This window comes from Mytilus galloprovincialis, chromosome 5 (assembly GCF_965363235.1).
Source record: "Mytilus galloprovincialis chromosome 5, xbMytGall1.hap1.1, whole genome shotgun sequence".
NCBI lineage: Eukaryota > Metazoa > Mollusca > Bivalvia > Mytilida > Mytilidae > Mytilus > Mytilus galloprovincialis.
Window position 1 is genome coordinate 7,498,375 of NC_134842.1, and position 17,841 is coordinate 7,516,215.

The window sequence follows — 17,841 nt, forward strand, 5'->3', positions numbered from 1 at the left end:
AATTCACCTTTGAGTTATTTAAATTTTAGTTACAAGTTGAACCAAGCAACACCTATACTACTTGTGTTTTTTTGTTTCCAATATATTTGATTAAATGAATACAATATATTTTTTTATTATTATTTTATTGTTTGATATGTTTTATTTTATACTGTTTACGTTACTGGTGGAGAGGGTTTGGCCTGTGCATTCGTTGCATGCCTTCGGACAGCATACTGACAATATCGCAGAACCAATCATTCAATTCAACTAATATCAAGTGTCAGATGCATAGAAATGACAAGAGGTGACGATTGCGCGAAGCAATGTATTCGGTCATATAAAAAAAAAAAAAAGTTTTATATTTATTTGACAAAGATAACAATAAACACTATCGCAGTATCTCTGTAGCAAATTGTCATCCAAAAGTTTCAATACATTTTTGAATCTTATAGGTTTTAGACGGGCGATGCATTTTCAGTTGAATGTCTCCTTGATCTTTCGCTTTTTAATTCAAACTATGTGATTTTAACAAACGGAGATGTTGTTTATATGTCTATAAGTAAGAGGCACAACGACAGATTAGTCATAAGACATCACAAGGCCAATATAGTCTCCCACAAAAGACAGATGAGTTTTTTTAACTACCTAGTAAATTTAAAGTCGTTTTTGACAAAGTTACAAAATAAATACATGCACATTTAAAAATTGCAGGAAAGTAACGCTCTTATTATAGACATGTATTCAGTGATTGACCATATAAAAAAGAAGATGTGGTATGATTGCCAATGAGACAACTATCCACAAGAGACCAAAATGACACAGAAATTAACAACTATAGGTCACCGTACGGCCTTCAACAATGAACAAAGCCCATACCGCATAGTCGGCTATAAAAGGCCCCGAAATGACAATGTAAATTAATTCAAACGAGAAAACTAACGGCCTAATCTATGTACAAAAATTAAACGAAAAACAAATATGTAACACATAAAAAACGACAACCACTGAATGACAGGTTCCCGACTTGGGACAGGCACATAAATACAAAATGTGGCGGGGTTAAACATGTTGGCGGGATCACAACCCTCCCTAACCTGGGACAGTGGTATAACAGTACAACATAAGAAATAACTATAAAAATCAGTTGAAAAAGGCTTACTTTTTTAAATTGTTATTTGGATGGAGAGTTGTCTCCTTGGCACTCGCACCACATCTCCCTATATCTATTAACTCATCAGAAGGATAAAAATACAAGTGGACGTCGATGGGTACATTACACTCTAGTACCGTCTGAGAGTACTCGTAATTATTGGCAGCTAGTCCAAAGCCTCTAACAACTAATAAAAAAACATGCATCTAAGACTAAATTATTAATCCGTACACATCCAACATTCAATGGATTTAGCGTAAAGACGTCATAAACAGTCAAAGAAAAACATCATCTTGTGCAATGCCAAGATACATGTATCGATAGATTGTAGATCCATAAAATGTGTATATGTGTGTAACATAAATAATATTTAGTTTGCTTTTAATTTACTGATAACAAAATCAATATTTATACCAATAAAATCAATATTCAATGATCTTATTACAGTGTTGGATTGGTACATGTAACTTTTTTGAATAATTTTATTTGAAGGATCAAGTTTACCAGTGTTTTTTATCAAACAGATTCAAAGAATATATTTTACTGTGTCTTTTCTTGAATGAAGCAGAAAAAAACCATTAAAATTTTGCAGCAATAATATTTTAATTTCAATATTTTCGACGAAAGCAACTACTTAGTTTATACAAAACAATAACTCTATCGTATGATCCTGAGTGTTTATGTATAATTGCTCGGTGAGCAGGTTATATTTGTATTTACTTGTTGGCACTTTGAACTATTCATTGGCTCGCATACACCTGTAAAATAAATTTATTGGAATTCTGTTAATAAAATGAATATGTTTGTTAGAAAAACAAACTATCATTTACATTGATATGGGATGCGACAACAAACGTATGGTTAGGAATGACGACGCATTAACAAGTCCAATTATGCAAATAAACTCATCGTACCAGGATTGAAATTTTGTATTTGAGTTAGACGCGCGTTCCGTCTACAAAGGACGCATTAGCGACGTTCGAATAATAAAAAAAAAAAACAACCGTTAAAAAGGACAAACAAAGTACGGAATTGAAGAGCATTGAGGACCTAAAATTCCTGAATGTTTTTTTCTAAATACAGCTAAGTTAATTTATGCCTGAGGTAGAAATATATATCGTCCCCCGTCAATTATTAATTGGAATGAGTGTCGTAATATCATCCACGACTCACTCCATACTTACTGTATGAAATGGATAAAACGGGAAAAAGCTGACAAAAAATCTTTGGACTCTTTTTTTAATTCAGTAATGAAGATAGTTGATATACGTATTCAACATTTTAAAGAACATTTTACTATAAACAATAACCACAATAAACCTATTTCTCGTATCAAATATAAACTAAAAGAACTAGCCAAGGAATTTGTTTTTGTCCCGGCAGATAAAGCTGCTAATAATATTATTATTGTTTGACGTAAATTTTACATTGATGTTCTGAAAAAGGAAATCACCAATTCACCAACATTCCAACTGACTCAATTTTCAGAAAACGAAATCTGTAACAAACATAAGTTTTTAGCCACCGCTTTACAAGCAGAGCCAAATACAATGAAAGTCCCAACTATATATTGGCTTCCGAAGCTACACAAAACCCCTTACAAATATAGATTTCTTTCGTCTTCAAGCCATTGTTCAACTACTAAATTGTCTATTCTTCTTACTAGCACACTTGGTACAATTAAAAACCTGATAATAAATTGTTCAAATAAGGCCTTCGAAAATAGTGGAATAAATTACTTTTGTGGAGTGTCAAAAACTCGTTGGAAGTACTTGATAAATTGCATGCTTATATTGGTGATTTTGAATCAGTTCATAGTTTTGATTTTTCTACCCGGTATACCACATTGCCTCACATTCTCATTAAGAAAAAATTCACACACCTAATTAAATGGGCATTCAAAAAATCAGAATGTGAATATATATGTTCAAACTCTTTTAGGTCATTTTTTAGTAGCAATAAACAAAAAAAAACTATGTTAATTGGACATGCTTTGATACTATATATGCCCTTGAATTTTTACTGGATAACATTTTTGTTCGCTTTGGGGATTCAATAATGACGACTTCAGTATGTATATTAATGAAATTTATCCTGTTGAACTTACTTTAAATAAAGCTAATACTAACAATGACCACTGCCCTTTTCTCGATCTTGATATCTATATCACTAATGGAAAGCTGAATACTAAAATTTATGATAAAAGGGATGATTTTTCATTTCCTATCGTTAATTATCCGTTTTTAGATGGTGACGTTCCCTTGTCACCATCTTACGGTGTTTATATATCTCAACTTGTAAGATTCGCTCGTGTATGTAACAATGTTTTAGATTTTAACGAGAGAAATTTATGTATTACCGAAAAATTATAACACCAGGGTTTTCGATATCACAAACTAGTCAAAACATTTACTAAAGACATCATTCGTAAATATAGCTCAACATGCAGACTTCTAATACGTTCAGGTATTTCACATCCAATTTTTTATGGAAATATTCTTTATAAAGCACAAAGGTGTCAGTATTCACCTCAGAAACTTACAAAACCTTTGAATAGACTTATTAAGAAGGGATATAATTACGATACTGTTGTCAAGTCATTAAAGATTGCAGATTTTGGCGTTAATATTGAGTCACTGATAAGGTCTTTGCATCGGAACTAAACACATTATTTTTTTAAAAACAGTTGTTGGCATGACACGGGTTATGTTCTTCTCATATATGTTATGATGGTATGATACTAAACCCCTAACGGGAAGGATTGTGCCTGATGTTCATATGATGAAATCATAATCTTTCAGTCAGTTTAATTGAAGTCTGGAGCTGGCATGTCAGTTAACTGCTAGTAGTCTGTTGCTATTTATGTATTATTGTCATTTTGTTTATTTTCTTTGGTTACATCTTCTGACATCAGACTCGGATTTCTCTTGAACTGAATTTTAATGTGCGTATTTTTATGCGTTTACTTTGCTACATTGGTTAGAGGTATAGGGGGAGGGTTGAGATCTCACAAACATGTTTAACCCCGCCGCATTTTTGCGCCTGTCCCAAGTCAGGAGCCTCTGGCCTTTGTTAGTCTTGTATTATTTTAATTTAGTTTCTTGTGTACAATTTGGAAATTAGTATGGCGTTCATTATCACTGGACTAGTATATATTTGTTTAGGGGCCAGCTAAAGGACGCCTCCGGGTGCGGGAATTTCTCGCTACATTGAAGACCTGTTGGTGACCCTCTGCGGTTGTTTTTATTTCGTCGGGTTGTTGTCTCGTTGACACATTCCCCATTTCCATTCTCAATTTTATATATATTATTCAATGCACTAGATCATGGCTCTCTGTACGACGTGTTTGTGAAAATTCTACTCGGAAATGCAGAAAAAATAAAATAGAGAGTTTCGTTTCGTTTTACGCTTTCCTGTGACTGTGGTAAATATGTCATATTTGTATAGTTCTTTCACCCTTTTCACTCTTTTGTTTGTCCCAGTGATCAACAAAAAAATAAAAAAAAAAAAAGATTAAACATCAGAGTGCGCAAATAAATAAATCCTAATATTCAACTTGATATATGAATTTTATACAAATAATCGTTATTTTTAAATTGTTAGTGCCTTGAGTTTCAATTAGTTCATATGTTTAAGTAAAAATGAAATTAAAATGCAAATTGTCTTTGCTTGAAAGTAGAACTGACAGTTTCATTTTCTTATTTATACATTATTTGCTCCTATCTAGAACTATACTGACCAGGATGTCCTGTGGCTATCCCTTCAGGAGTTCCCCCTGGTGTCCATTTACAATCAGCATCACCAAGCTCAAATCCATTAGATTTACCATCCTGGTCAGAATCTTTCTGGCAGAATTCGGGAGTCCATACCTTCCCAGAAGAATTAAAATCCTGAAAATATAAACATATATTTTATATGTCAAATATTTGAGAAATTTAAAAAAAAAAAAACAAACCAAATCTATGATTTAATTCTAAATTCATAAGCTTATTTAATTTAAAATCAAATTTTTGCTTGCTATCTAACAGCCAAAAGAGAAAGAATTTCTTTAAAAAATCGTATTAACTGTTTTCAGTAAAAATTACAAATAAGTGTCAAACGCAAGGAAGACAAATCGACTACAGAACTCAGAAATTATAGTGAAAAATACGGCAGTGCTATATTTGCAGCAATTTAAACTCGCATTTTGATTTTTTTTATATAAATTCAATAGGATTCTCTCAATATTGCAAAAATTAAAATCACATTTTAGTCTCAAATGACAAAATCGCAATAATAAATGCACGTAAAAATTTCTGAATTTACACTAATGGTTATAAATTTAAATCTAACCAGTCCAAATTGATTGTTAAGTCCTCCTCCAGCTGCGACGTTATGTCCGACACCTCCCCATATTCCAGACTGACCAGCGCAAGGATTTGGAACAGCATCTCCATTTGGTATTAGCATTTGAAACTTTTGATAACTCCAAACGATAGTAAATAACATAAACAAGGATATTTTTCTCAACATTTTGAATTTTACAAACTTATTATTTAAAGCCTCTTATATATATATAAAAAGAAGCAACACAAATTTATTTCCAGTATCACATACGGTCTAAATGATAAAGTCCTTAAAAGTAGAATTTTATAAGATCTGTTGACCTTAAGCGTTATTTCAATAACCTTAGTTCTATGTTATCATTAAGTGACACAGTTTGACACGAGCAGATGTCCTGATCATTGGTAAACTTATATAAGTATGACATTGTATAATATATATGGTCATCTTTTCTGATAAAGCACTTGGAAACTCGTATTTTCTTATCAGAACATTCATTCGAATATTTGATAGTCGTGAAGCATAGATTATGTTAAACTTTATACGTGAAACAACTATCTTAGGAAGGAGGGTTGGGATCCCCCTTACATGTTTAACCCCGTCATATTCTGTGTGTATGTGTCTGTCTCATGGCCAGGAGCCTATAATTCAGTCGTTTCCTTTTGTTGATGTGTTACATATTTGTTTTTCGTTCAATATTTGTTCATAAATTAGACTGTTCGTTTTCTCAATTGAATTATTATGTCACCCGATCGACAATGTCGGGTAACATATTGCTTTTCCTCTGTGTCTGTTTCTTTTTCTGTATTATTATTATTCTTCCACCTATTTTGTCCGAAAGTTTTCTCGGAGCCAATGGAACCAATCTTAATGATAGTTAACTATAATGAGGAACACAAAATTTCGGGTTGCAGTAGGTCTTAAGGCCATATAAAATGGCTGCCGTTACCATGGAAACGGAACAATTGCAAACAATTCCAGTTTTTGATTTTAATGAATATTTGGAGTTGCTTTAACTTAGAATCATTATATTTTGATACAATTTAGGTGCTGGGCATATACTGGTTTTGGATAATTTTGGCAATCATTGGAACTATCATGTTGCCATGGAAACTACACCAAAAATTTCTAAATCAAAATGCTCCAAATTTAATAAAACCCACAGTAACGACGAACAACAGTGGTAGATGTGCAATTTGGCGTTGGAATTTCAAAAATGTCTGCCGTTACCATGGAAACAAGTCAAAAATGGTCCAAATGCTTCAAAAACTTAAAGTGGCATTTCCTTTCTTAAAATGGTAGGTCAAATCCATTGAAACTTTGATGGTATGTTCCCTCCAATGTACCAATGTGGTATCTGCAATTAGAAATTTGGAATGGTATCTGTTACCATAGAAAACAGCCAAAACGAGATAAATTCAGCTTCCAATTCATTTCATGTGGCAAAATTCAAGCAGCGACTGCATATGTGGTATATATCTTCCAGATGATACAGTATTCCTGAGCTTGTATTTCCTGTAAATATATTTTTGATTTTGCTGCTAACAAGGAAACAACTATTGCATTAGGAATTCTACGTATTGAAGTTGAAATCTTCCCTTTGAAAGTACATAGAACGCTGTTATAAGATGGATGACCGTTATCGTTACCACAATCCCGTCCATTTTCCACGATTGTGACCTACTTATCACCGCGAATGTACATGTACCTACGCAACAAGACGTGTGCCACATTAGGAGCGGGATCTGCTTACCTCTCCGGAAACCTAAGTTCATCCTTTCTTTCATGTTGAATCGTAGTATTTAGTTTCTGGTTTTCAATGTTATGTTTTGTGAACTGATGTTTGTCTTTTGGTCGTTTTAGTGTTTTGACATGATAATGTCAGATTGTTTAAGCTCTTTATCAATATTTTCTCAATTCACCTTAACAATACGAAAATAGAATAAGCGACCTATTACACCTTTTCATAAGTGATACCTGATACAGAACATAAGTATCGGTTATTTTTTCAATATTTTCCCAAAAACGTTAACTCACAGTTATAACAAAATATTTTGTTATTCTCGATGGAATTAAAATGAAACAGGGTTGTAAAATTGTGACAAGATTATTTGACAAAAGATGAAGAGGAAATGACAGAAATTACAATAAGACAGAAATGATTCGAAGGAGCTTTCATACATTTTCTTATACAAATATATTAATTGTACTCTTTCCGATAAATAAACTCATCATAGAGACCAGGATTTGAGTTTTGTATTTGCGCCAGACGCGCGTTTCGTCTATAAAAGACGCTCAAATCTAAAAAAAAAGAGTTAAAAAAGCTAAATATAGTACAAAGTAGAAGAGTATTGAAGACCAAAGATTCTTTACAGTTTTTCTAAATACATCTAAGGTAATCTATTTCTGCGGTAGAAAACAATCACGAAATTCGAATCACTCTTATGAATTTATTATCCCATAATGACATTCTATCAAGAAAGCCTAATACTGAAAATGAATCTTTAACACAAAAAATGTTCAATATTTATAGGAAAAATCGTTTTAAAATAATGAAAAGATAACATACAAGATTGACGATCTTGTTTTGAAGTAAACAAACATACATTTGAGGAACGTTTTATTTTCCGTTTCCTCCAAGCTTTTAAACGTCAAAATAATAAGTAAGGAAAAACCGTTCGTAGCGGTCATGCACACATATAAAACAAAAGAAATTCATCCTCTTCAATCACAAAGTTATTACAAGCCACTGTTTTCCACGAAATTGCATTATGTAATTTATAAATGCTAATTAAATTAAAACAAATTGTTTTGAAATTCCTTGTTTTAATGTATACAAATCATTAATATTGTACTTTAACATCCTATTTCAAATATATTACAACTGTTACACTTCTTAAACGTGTTATAGTTTGTTGTGCAAGTTATATATAAAGAAGACTTCAAGTGTATCTGACATAGTCTTATTTTAATCATGGATAGTCATATTAAACTACTGTGTTTCTTCTTCATTATATTTAACCTTGTTCCGCATGATGTCCAAGGAATCAAAGGTATGTTTGATTGTTCCGAATGATGCAGACGGAACTAAAGGTAGGTTTCATTGTTCCAAATGATGAAGATGGAACTAAAGGTACGTTTCATTGTTCCGAATGATGTAGATGGCAATAAAGGTATGTTTTATTATTCCGAATGATGTAGACGGAAATAAAGGTACGTTTCATTGTTCCGAATGATGTAGATGGGAATAAAGGTATGTTTGATTGTTTCGAATGGTGTAGACGGAAATAAACGTATGTTTCATTGTTCCGAATGATGTAGTTTGAAATTAAGGTAAGTTTCATTGTTTAATATTGGTAAATCCTAGTATTTGTCAGGAATGTACTAATTTAGAGGGATTTTCGTTTATGGCACATTGATTGTTCATACATTATTTTTTAATTTGGAAGGAGAATCCATAATCAATCTTTATAATACGAAATGTAAAGTAAGTATGATAATATATTATATTAGACGAATCAATAACATTTGACACTCGAGGTTTTCCCTTGCTCAATTACAAAGTTTGAAAATATATAATGTCGATGTCAGTCCCTACTGTTGAGTAATAACTATGGATTGTTATTTTAGATTAACATACGAACTAATTGAAGAAACTAGGTTAACTAAACATACATAATTTGTTTCAAATTTAGCCGATCAATGTTAGATTTGTACATTTGTGTTCGCAAATTATTTTGAATTTTGAACCCCTGTTTCAGTGACATCGTGATAACTCCTAGATTGTACTACACCATGAATATCGCCCTATTGTACATGATATTTAGACAGAGACATATATAACATGGACATTACTTCTATTCCCACCTCCCCAAAAAATCCCTTAATTATCTGATAGTAACCTTCTAATACACTTGTATTTTTGCATTTTATTTGCATTTAAGTTCATTATTTATTTTGTCGTTTGTTTAAAAATGTGAAGATATTGTTTCAGACCATCATTTTCTTAAAACATTAATACAAAATATGTTCCAGTTTGTAAGCTTAAGCCCGAAAAAGGACTATGTTTGGCAGCTATTCAGAGATACTACTACAATTGGAAAAAGGCAAAATGTGAACAGTTTACATACGGTGGCTGTGGCGGAAATGGTAACAATTTCCACACTATGACTGAATGCCGGGCTAATTGTCCTTAACTAACATGTATGTAATATATGATTTTGTTATGCATGAATCTTTGTGGTTTATAGAGTTAAAAAATTACTTGATACAGAGTGCGAGATTTAGAATTTTTATGGGTTTATAGAGTCTAAGTTTATCTGATAAATTAGGCCTTAGAAAGTGAATATCATGGTATATCACGTATATCTAAAAGTTGTCTTTCTATTTGGAACTGATTTGTTTAAACTCATATTTAAATCTCAGAAAGAGAAGTATCATTGCATATAAAACGCCACAAATTCCCGACGAATTTAGATAGGAGTATTGATGCAGCATTTGCACGACAATGAAGTCTGAACTGTTCAGCTATATGGTTATAAAACTTTGATAAGGGACTTTCCGTTTGAATTTGAATCGGACGTCATTTTCTTTGTGATTTTACTTTTTCTCAAAAATGCATATCGAGCATGTGATATTGTCACATATTTTCGGAAATGTGGGGAAATAAAACAAAACATTAATACATTAATTAACAAAATAAACACGCAATGAAAACTTCTGTCTGTATGTTATGTACACTTAGGTGACAAAACTGACAAAATAAAAGTTATTTGGATGCACTCACGTTTCAAACACAAAAGGTGAACAAAACATAATATTTTTATTCATATTTAAAGCTTCACCTGCGTTAACATTTACTTCTCTCTTCTTTTCAGATATCAGAAAGAATAAAAGAGATCAACAAACATCAAATTAAATAAAAGAATTGTTAAAAATTATGATTTACAGATTTTTTTGCCTTAACACATAATAACGGATATCGTTTCAAATCTATCAAAATATTTTTGATTTCACATAACTAACCAACCTTTATAACTGTGAAAACAAGTAAATATTATACAAATAAAGGCAACAATAGTATACCGCTGTCCAAAGTCAATAATCGATGGGGAGAAATCAAATTCAGGTTAAAAACTAAAACCGAGGGAAGCACATCAACTATACGACGAAAACAACGAATTCTAATGCAATTAGTTTGTAACGATAATTTTCATTGGACGTTTACAAATATTTTGAGGGGTTAGATTTCACATTCTACCAGTCCGTAACTAAGAAAGCCACCAATTTGAATTCTGATTTTTTGTGGGATGTAATTTCTAAAAAAATAAACAAGATAGTCACATTGTACACCTCAAAATCTTCTTTTTGTCTATATTGAAACCATTCTAAAACGTACGAAAAGTAAACATACGTTTAGTATTCATGTTTGACATCCAAAGTATACATATGACGTCACATTGTTTAGATGCTAAAGACGATGCAACAGTTTCGCGGAATTTTTCATTTATTCCATTTTAAAGCCACAAAATGTATTAAATGACATTTATTTTAGTATGTTGCATTATAATGGAGATAACTGTATTGTATTTTAAGCTTGGCCTTCGTAAAACTTGATTTTAATGTCGCAAATATCCGTTACCTGTCTCCTCTCCGCGTCGCTAGGTACACTCAATTTGCGACAGTAAAATCGACGTTTTACGAAGACCAAGCTTAAAATACAATACAGTTATCTCCTAAATATCAGAACACTGAAGTGCAACAAAAACAAACAACAATACAATATACATAGAAACGAACTATAAGATAACAACTGCCATATTTATGACTTGGTGCAGAACATTTTAAGAACAAAATTTGTGTGTTCGACCTGGTTTGTCGCTAGGGAAATGTTAAATATACCGCTAAAATGACATCATTACATGACGGGAATACAATACACACAGATGCAATCAATTACACCAAAGACAGATAAATACAGATAAAATAATATAATAATAATCATACATTTTGACATGGTAACCACAGAATAACAACGAACAACTAAAATTAGGTAGGACAATACACAACCTATTATCGCTAGGGAATCAGTTACATATATGTCTCATCGTGTCAACTGATATCAACACATGAATTTTGTTTTGGCGTGCAGCTCGTAAATATGTGTGGAATACATTTCATCAGGTATACGTAAGAATGGAATTTTTAATAATTGAAAACATAAACGGTTAAAAGGCAAAACAACGTAGCCTGTCTCAACAGAAGAGCCTACAATATTTGATGCTGTTCCAGGGTATCACGGGGTGTTCCAGGGGGTTTTATTCTTGGTATATTAACAGACAAATATATCAGATCAAGTTAAAGAAAAAAGAAAAACCGGTACTAACCATCAATATTATATATATATTTGTATTACTCATAGAATAAAGTAAAAGCACAAAAATACTGAACTTCTGACTTTCTTTTACAATTGTGAAACCAGTTTTATATCTCTGTCTTAGTTGGTTAGCTGACAAAGGGTGGTTGGTCAAAGGTTTAGATCATTGACAGTATATAGATTCTTTCTTAATGTATTGATGCATTCACATCCTTTTTGTTGCCAAATAGAAGTTTAGATTTTCTTTTTCTTTTTTTTATATACTAGAACACACCCGTGATATCGCGGGTCTGTGGCTGAATTAAAGAATATAACTATGCGTAAGCCTTATTTTAGTATTGGTATTGTCATCTGATATATTTTCGTATTTATTTTTGCCAGTTATTCTGGTCAGTTTGTAGCCGTACTTAAAATCCCTTTGGCGATATGAATTATAAAGAACATCCATATTAATCCTGTCTGCGTTTTGCTTGTTTTTTTTCGTGATAAAATACAATTTTATAACTTTATGTTGCGTAAGATGAATTTATTAAACTTTGTTCTGTCTATTTAGTCACGCGGTCACTGTCTAACAAAGTGAGCAATGTCTTTCCTTTGTATGTGAGATTGGATTTACTATGAGAGTTCGAAGGTTAACTTAAATCAGCTGTAATGTCTATATACCCAATACTTAAATAAGAAGACATCGCAATAAGTGTATCAAAATAAGCTGAAGCTTTTCTCCCCTAACTAATGCAGTGGCGACTTATTCTAAAATACATAGTAAAAATTGGTGTTGATGGCAAAACTTTGATAGAACTAGAACACACCCGTGATATCGCGGGTCTGTGGCTGAATTAAAGAATATAACTATGCGTAAGCGCCTAATTTTTTGTATTGGTATTGTCATCTGATAAAGTCATGCCGATTATAAGATGCACAGTTTTCTCTGCTTTCAACATCTTTCTGTTTGAACCCGTCGACCTGGAACTTATCAATTATTGGTATTATTAATTTTATTTGGAAAACAAAAGTCCCTGGAAAGGAGTATTTTTTAATCAACAGCATTGTCCTTAATGAGTTATAATTAAAGTTGAATTCTTTGATTCGCTGATTTACATCATTCCGGCTTACAAATTGAAAACTGTACATGTTGTACCGATACGCCTTATTTTAAGTCAAGAATTATATTATTCGTATTGTCATCTAAAAAAGTCATACTGATTAAAATACTACAATCGGGAACAATGTGACAATGATTGAATTTAGAAGTGTCAACCCTGTGATTTACGACCCGTGTATATAGCAAAATCCTAAATACAGCGTTTGGTGGTGCGCCTGTCAGATGCGGAACGTACAGATAAGGTAATAGGTAACAGGTGAATATACTATTGGTATCGGTATCGGATTCGACCCGGAACTTCTTACTTATTGTCAATATTAATTATGTGGGAAACAAAGGGGTCTGGAGTGGTGTAATTTTTAATCAACAGCATTGTACTATATTAGTTAGATATAAAGTTGAATTCTTTGATTCATCGTTTTTACGTGATGACGGCTGATAAATTGGACCTCGTAATTTTAGTATTATAGATATTTCGGAGATCTATCAAACATATACACAGATAAATTATAAGTATTCTTTAAAAGGAGTAGGTCCGGTAAGGACCGGTTTTGGCCTCAAATTTCAGGTTCATCTGACGAAAGACTTTGACCACTTTTTAAACACTTAAGTGTCTATTTTATTTGAATTAATTAGTTTATGTGGAAGATTTTAACAGATTTAGTCATTAAAAACCATCCGATTCGAGCTCAAATATGAAAAATCTACCAAATATGCCGAAAAATGTCATTTTTCAGTTGGTTTTTGGTACAAATGAGAGTGGCCGCATCCGTGTTCATCCTCAACCTTTATATATGTTATGTATCAAATACAACTTACGTTTTAATATTAAGGATGAACACGAATGCGACCACTTTCGTTTTACACGAAAACCGTCTAAAATTTAACTAAAATGCTAGAATTATTAAGATTTCAGTAATTTAGTATGACTTAATGGTGCTAGTACCGGATAAATTTGCATTGTATTGTCAAAAACAGCCCATATTTGTGTAGCAGAAGCATTCTACTGTCTAATGAATAACTAAAAGTTTACATTTTAACAATTTTGTAAAACTGCTATATTTTGGGGCCAAAAAGGGGTCTTACTGAACCTACTCCTTTGTAAAATTGTTTACATTTGTTGTTGAACGAAAAAAGCTTAACATAATGCATAAAAATTTAATGTATGACTGTACTTATATCAGATATTGCAAAATTTGTACTTTGTATTAATTGTCAAATCACTTGATTACGTACTGTTAAGATGGTTGGCAGACACCAGAAAATACATTGAGATTTGCGCCTAAAACCTATTATAACAAGACGTAGAGAAATGAACTTTGCACTATGCCTTCTACGATTAACATAAAAAATAAATAAATAAAAGTTAATACAAACATCGACTTTTGGATAAGTGTTATCTGATAAAATTAATTAAATAGTTTTTTAAAGATTTTCTCACAAAATACTGACATATACGCAATCAATAAAAAAAACCGAAACTGGAATAACTTAATTCTAAGATTATTACATCTATAATGGTGAGCGCCATTTAATAAACCATGAATTAATTATCAGAAAAAAAAAACAAAACATCAGTTCATACAGTCAAGTGGATAAGAGACATTGCCTTGAGGTACATATATTTTTTACATTGCCTGCATCACTTTGAATTGATTTATTGTTGATTTTTTTAATGTTTTAGCTTCAACACAAAATTTTCGGACATGGAAGAACTGATCAAAAGTGTTCGTCCATTGAAGACTATTGTACTTAACAGTTATGTGACAATTGTTATCCATTCGTTTGATGTGATTGATCATTTGATTTTGCCATTGGATAAGGGACTTTCCGTTTCACAGTTAAGTATGTTTCATATCTTGACGTACATCTAGAAATTGACAATCAATGAGGGTCGGTTGAAAACAAAACTGTATGAGAACAGAGACGATTTCAGTTTCCCAACTGGGACCTTTCCATTTTTAATTCCAAATGGTGAAGTTGAAATCATCATTTCGTAAATTTTACGGTCGCCATCAAGTGTTGGTTGACAGTTATGAAATATCCGTTTCACAGATGATATCGGATATGTTCCTGATGACGTAACTACAATCCCGTTTTTTTTTTACGAATGTGACCGATCGAATTCGACTATTTACCGGCTTTGTAATAACATTAGCAACACGACGGGTGTCACATGTGGAACAAGATCTGCTTACCCTTACGGAGCACATGAGCTTAACCCAATATTTTGGTGGGGTTCGTGTTGCTGTTGTATCCCTAGTTGTGACATTTTTACCGATTGTGTTTGTTCTGTTCACACATCGTTGTCAATATAATGGAATTTGATGAGACTGTCATACAAATGAGAGGATAAGCTAGCTTTACAACCAGGTTCAATCCATCATTTTCTACATAAGAAAATGCCTGTACCAAGTCAGGATTATGACAGTTGTTATCAATTTGTTTGAATTTTTTTTATACATGTCGGTACTTCCCCCCGAAGTTTTCTAATGAAGTAGGTTAGTAAAAACAAACAAACAACATATAAATGTTCTTGTAAAGACAAAGGTTACTTTGTATTTTTTAATATGGACAAATCTGTTATAGTGAATGTAAACATCCTCTTTGTGACATGTTACATATATCAAAGTTGTGCCAGTTTTTTATAGTTCAGACTTGTTATAGTTCTGGCATTTTATTTTTTTTGTCATGGAAAGCTACATCAAATTACTGTTTTTCTTCTTTACATTAGTCGTCTTTGTTCAGACATGTGTAGACGGATATTCTGGTACGTACAATTCTTTTCATATTTTTGTCAAGTGAGTATTAAAGCTGAGATTTTTTTTCTTTTGTAAAACGTATAAACACGCACGTTCCAATACATTTTAATAGTGTATATCCGAACACTTTAGACAGAAATGCAAATAGCTTCATTAAAATGTTGAGACAAAAACGTGTACACATGTACGTATGGACACGTTGGTACACGTTCTGGTTTCTTTTGAAATTCGTATGAGAGAGTTGGGTTCAGACTACCATTTACATTATATTCGTTTTTGTTATATGAAGTGACAAAGGCTATATAATGCATAACGGAAACTAACAAAAATTGTATATTTATTAGATTGAACACATTGAACTCGTTGAAAAGTTTCATAATAACAGAATCCGGGGTTAGTCATTAGCATAATATTGTCGAAACTAAAACAATTCTACTCTTCCTTATTACTTTACTTCTACTTTTTATTGTTTGATTTAATTACACTCCCAACCTCTTTAATCCAGATGCGATTTAATTGATGCCTGGATGTAGATGTACCTACCGAGTTTTGAATATTTCAAGCCGCCAATGTCGTGAAAACAGCAAAACTATGAAAATATCAATAAAATTTCAAACTAAATGAATCTTCACCGACATGTCCCTGGCCATACAAAGATGTGCCTTCCGACTTACTTTGAGATTTTAATGACTAAGTTTGGCTAGCCACGAAACGAGGTTCAACACACCATGTTTTCTTAAAATGTTCTGTACCAAGTCAGGAAAATGGCATTTGTCATCTTATATTTCGTTTCTGTGTGTATTCCATTGTCGTTTTTTCTTCACTTCAGTGTTTCTGTTGTTTCGTTGTTTTCCTCTAATAGTTGATGTGTTTCCCTCGGTTTTAGTTTGTAACACGGTTTTATTTTTGTCTCAATCGATTTATGACTTCCGAACAGCGGTATACTACTGTTGACTTTATTCACTATCATAAAAAATCAGAAATGTGACAAAAATAAAATGTGCGTGAAATTGTACAAAAATGTGACCTGCCTTGTTTCTGACTCTTGAATTCTCCAATGAACTGCTGCTGTCATGGTTATAGAAAGTTAAAGGTTATATAAGCTATTGCTTGCAATTGCAAAAGTAGTTTAAGTAGCCTTTGTTAATTTCACCATATTGTAGGAAATACGTTTTACGTATAAATATATTGTATGTTTCAACAAATGCTGTGATGAATTTGATGTGTAATTTTTCGTTTTCGTTACGCTATTTAGAAGCTGTTCATTTTTTACTCAACAAGACATCATGTTTTGTAGTATAAACTCGACGATAGATCATGTGATGGACACGAGCCAAGGTTCTATTATGGCAGACGTCATAATGTGAACAATTTATACACGGAGGTTGTGATGGAAATGGGAACAATTTCAAAAGTATTGCTGACTGCCAGGCTAATTGTCCGTAACTAACGTGTATGTATAGTATGCGGTAATGAATGGGAATGTTTATATTTTAAATTTTGTTGGAAAATATTTCACATACAACGTCCAGCTCACCTGATAAAGATACCATTAGCAGCTTAGCGGATTTTCGTATGATAAGTAGTCTTGATTAATACAGGCATGTCTAACTTTATATTACTATAATGTATTTTGAATAGAAATATTAAATATGTTTAAAAATAAGGGGGCTTTAAACGTGTATATGTAAAAGCCATCGATTTTAGTAAGAAAACATTGAATATTTCTAAAGCATTCAAAAATGATAAATTGTCCTGGTTTTACGCTACATCACATGTTGAGGCTTTTAGAAACCACCTCATAACCATTGGTTATGAGATTACACTGAGATTATTAAAAGTCCATATTATGAGAGATGTGATTCAAAAAGAATACGTTAAGAAACTTACTTAAACGGCATTTTTTTTTCAAAAATAAAATAATATATAACATTCATATAAACGAAAGGCGACAGATTTCAGAGGACATTCAAAATCATAGATAAAAAAACCATGTATAAGTTATACACACATGTCGGGCAATAAGGAATGCGGGTATATTTTGAAATACCAAAGCATATAATTATACATTTATTTCTATTTTTTTCAGATTCCAGAACGAATTTTAAATTACATGCAAATATAAAAATAAAATATAGCTGTACTA

General features: G+C 32.1%; 1 protein-coding gene and 1 long non-coding RNA gene across 2 annotated transcripts; one reads left to right on the forward strand and one right to left on the reverse strand.

Moving 5' to 3' along the window:
* Window positions 1–1,716: 1,716 nt before the first annotated feature.
* LOC143074293 (temptin-like) lies at window positions 1,717–5,746 on the reverse strand. Its single transcript, XM_076249823.1, has 3 exons — window positions 5,465–5,746; window positions 4,872–5,022; window positions 1,717–1,890 (listed from the first exon to the last, which is right to left on the reverse strand). Exons 1-3 carry the CDS (start codon window positions 5,642–5,644, stop codon window positions 1,811–1,813), a joined length of 411 nt encoding a protein of 136 aa, XP_076105938.1. The 5' UTR covers window positions 5,645–5,746; the 3' UTR covers window positions 1,717–1,810.
* Window positions 5,747–15,586: 9,840 nt separating this feature from the next.
* LOC143075059 (uncharacterized) lies at window positions 15,587–17,841 on the forward strand. Its single transcript, XR_012978219.1, has 3 exons — window positions 15,587–15,703; window positions 16,993–17,148; window positions 17,785–17,841. It is a non-coding gene; the product is annotated as an uncharacterized LOC143075059 (long non-coding RNA).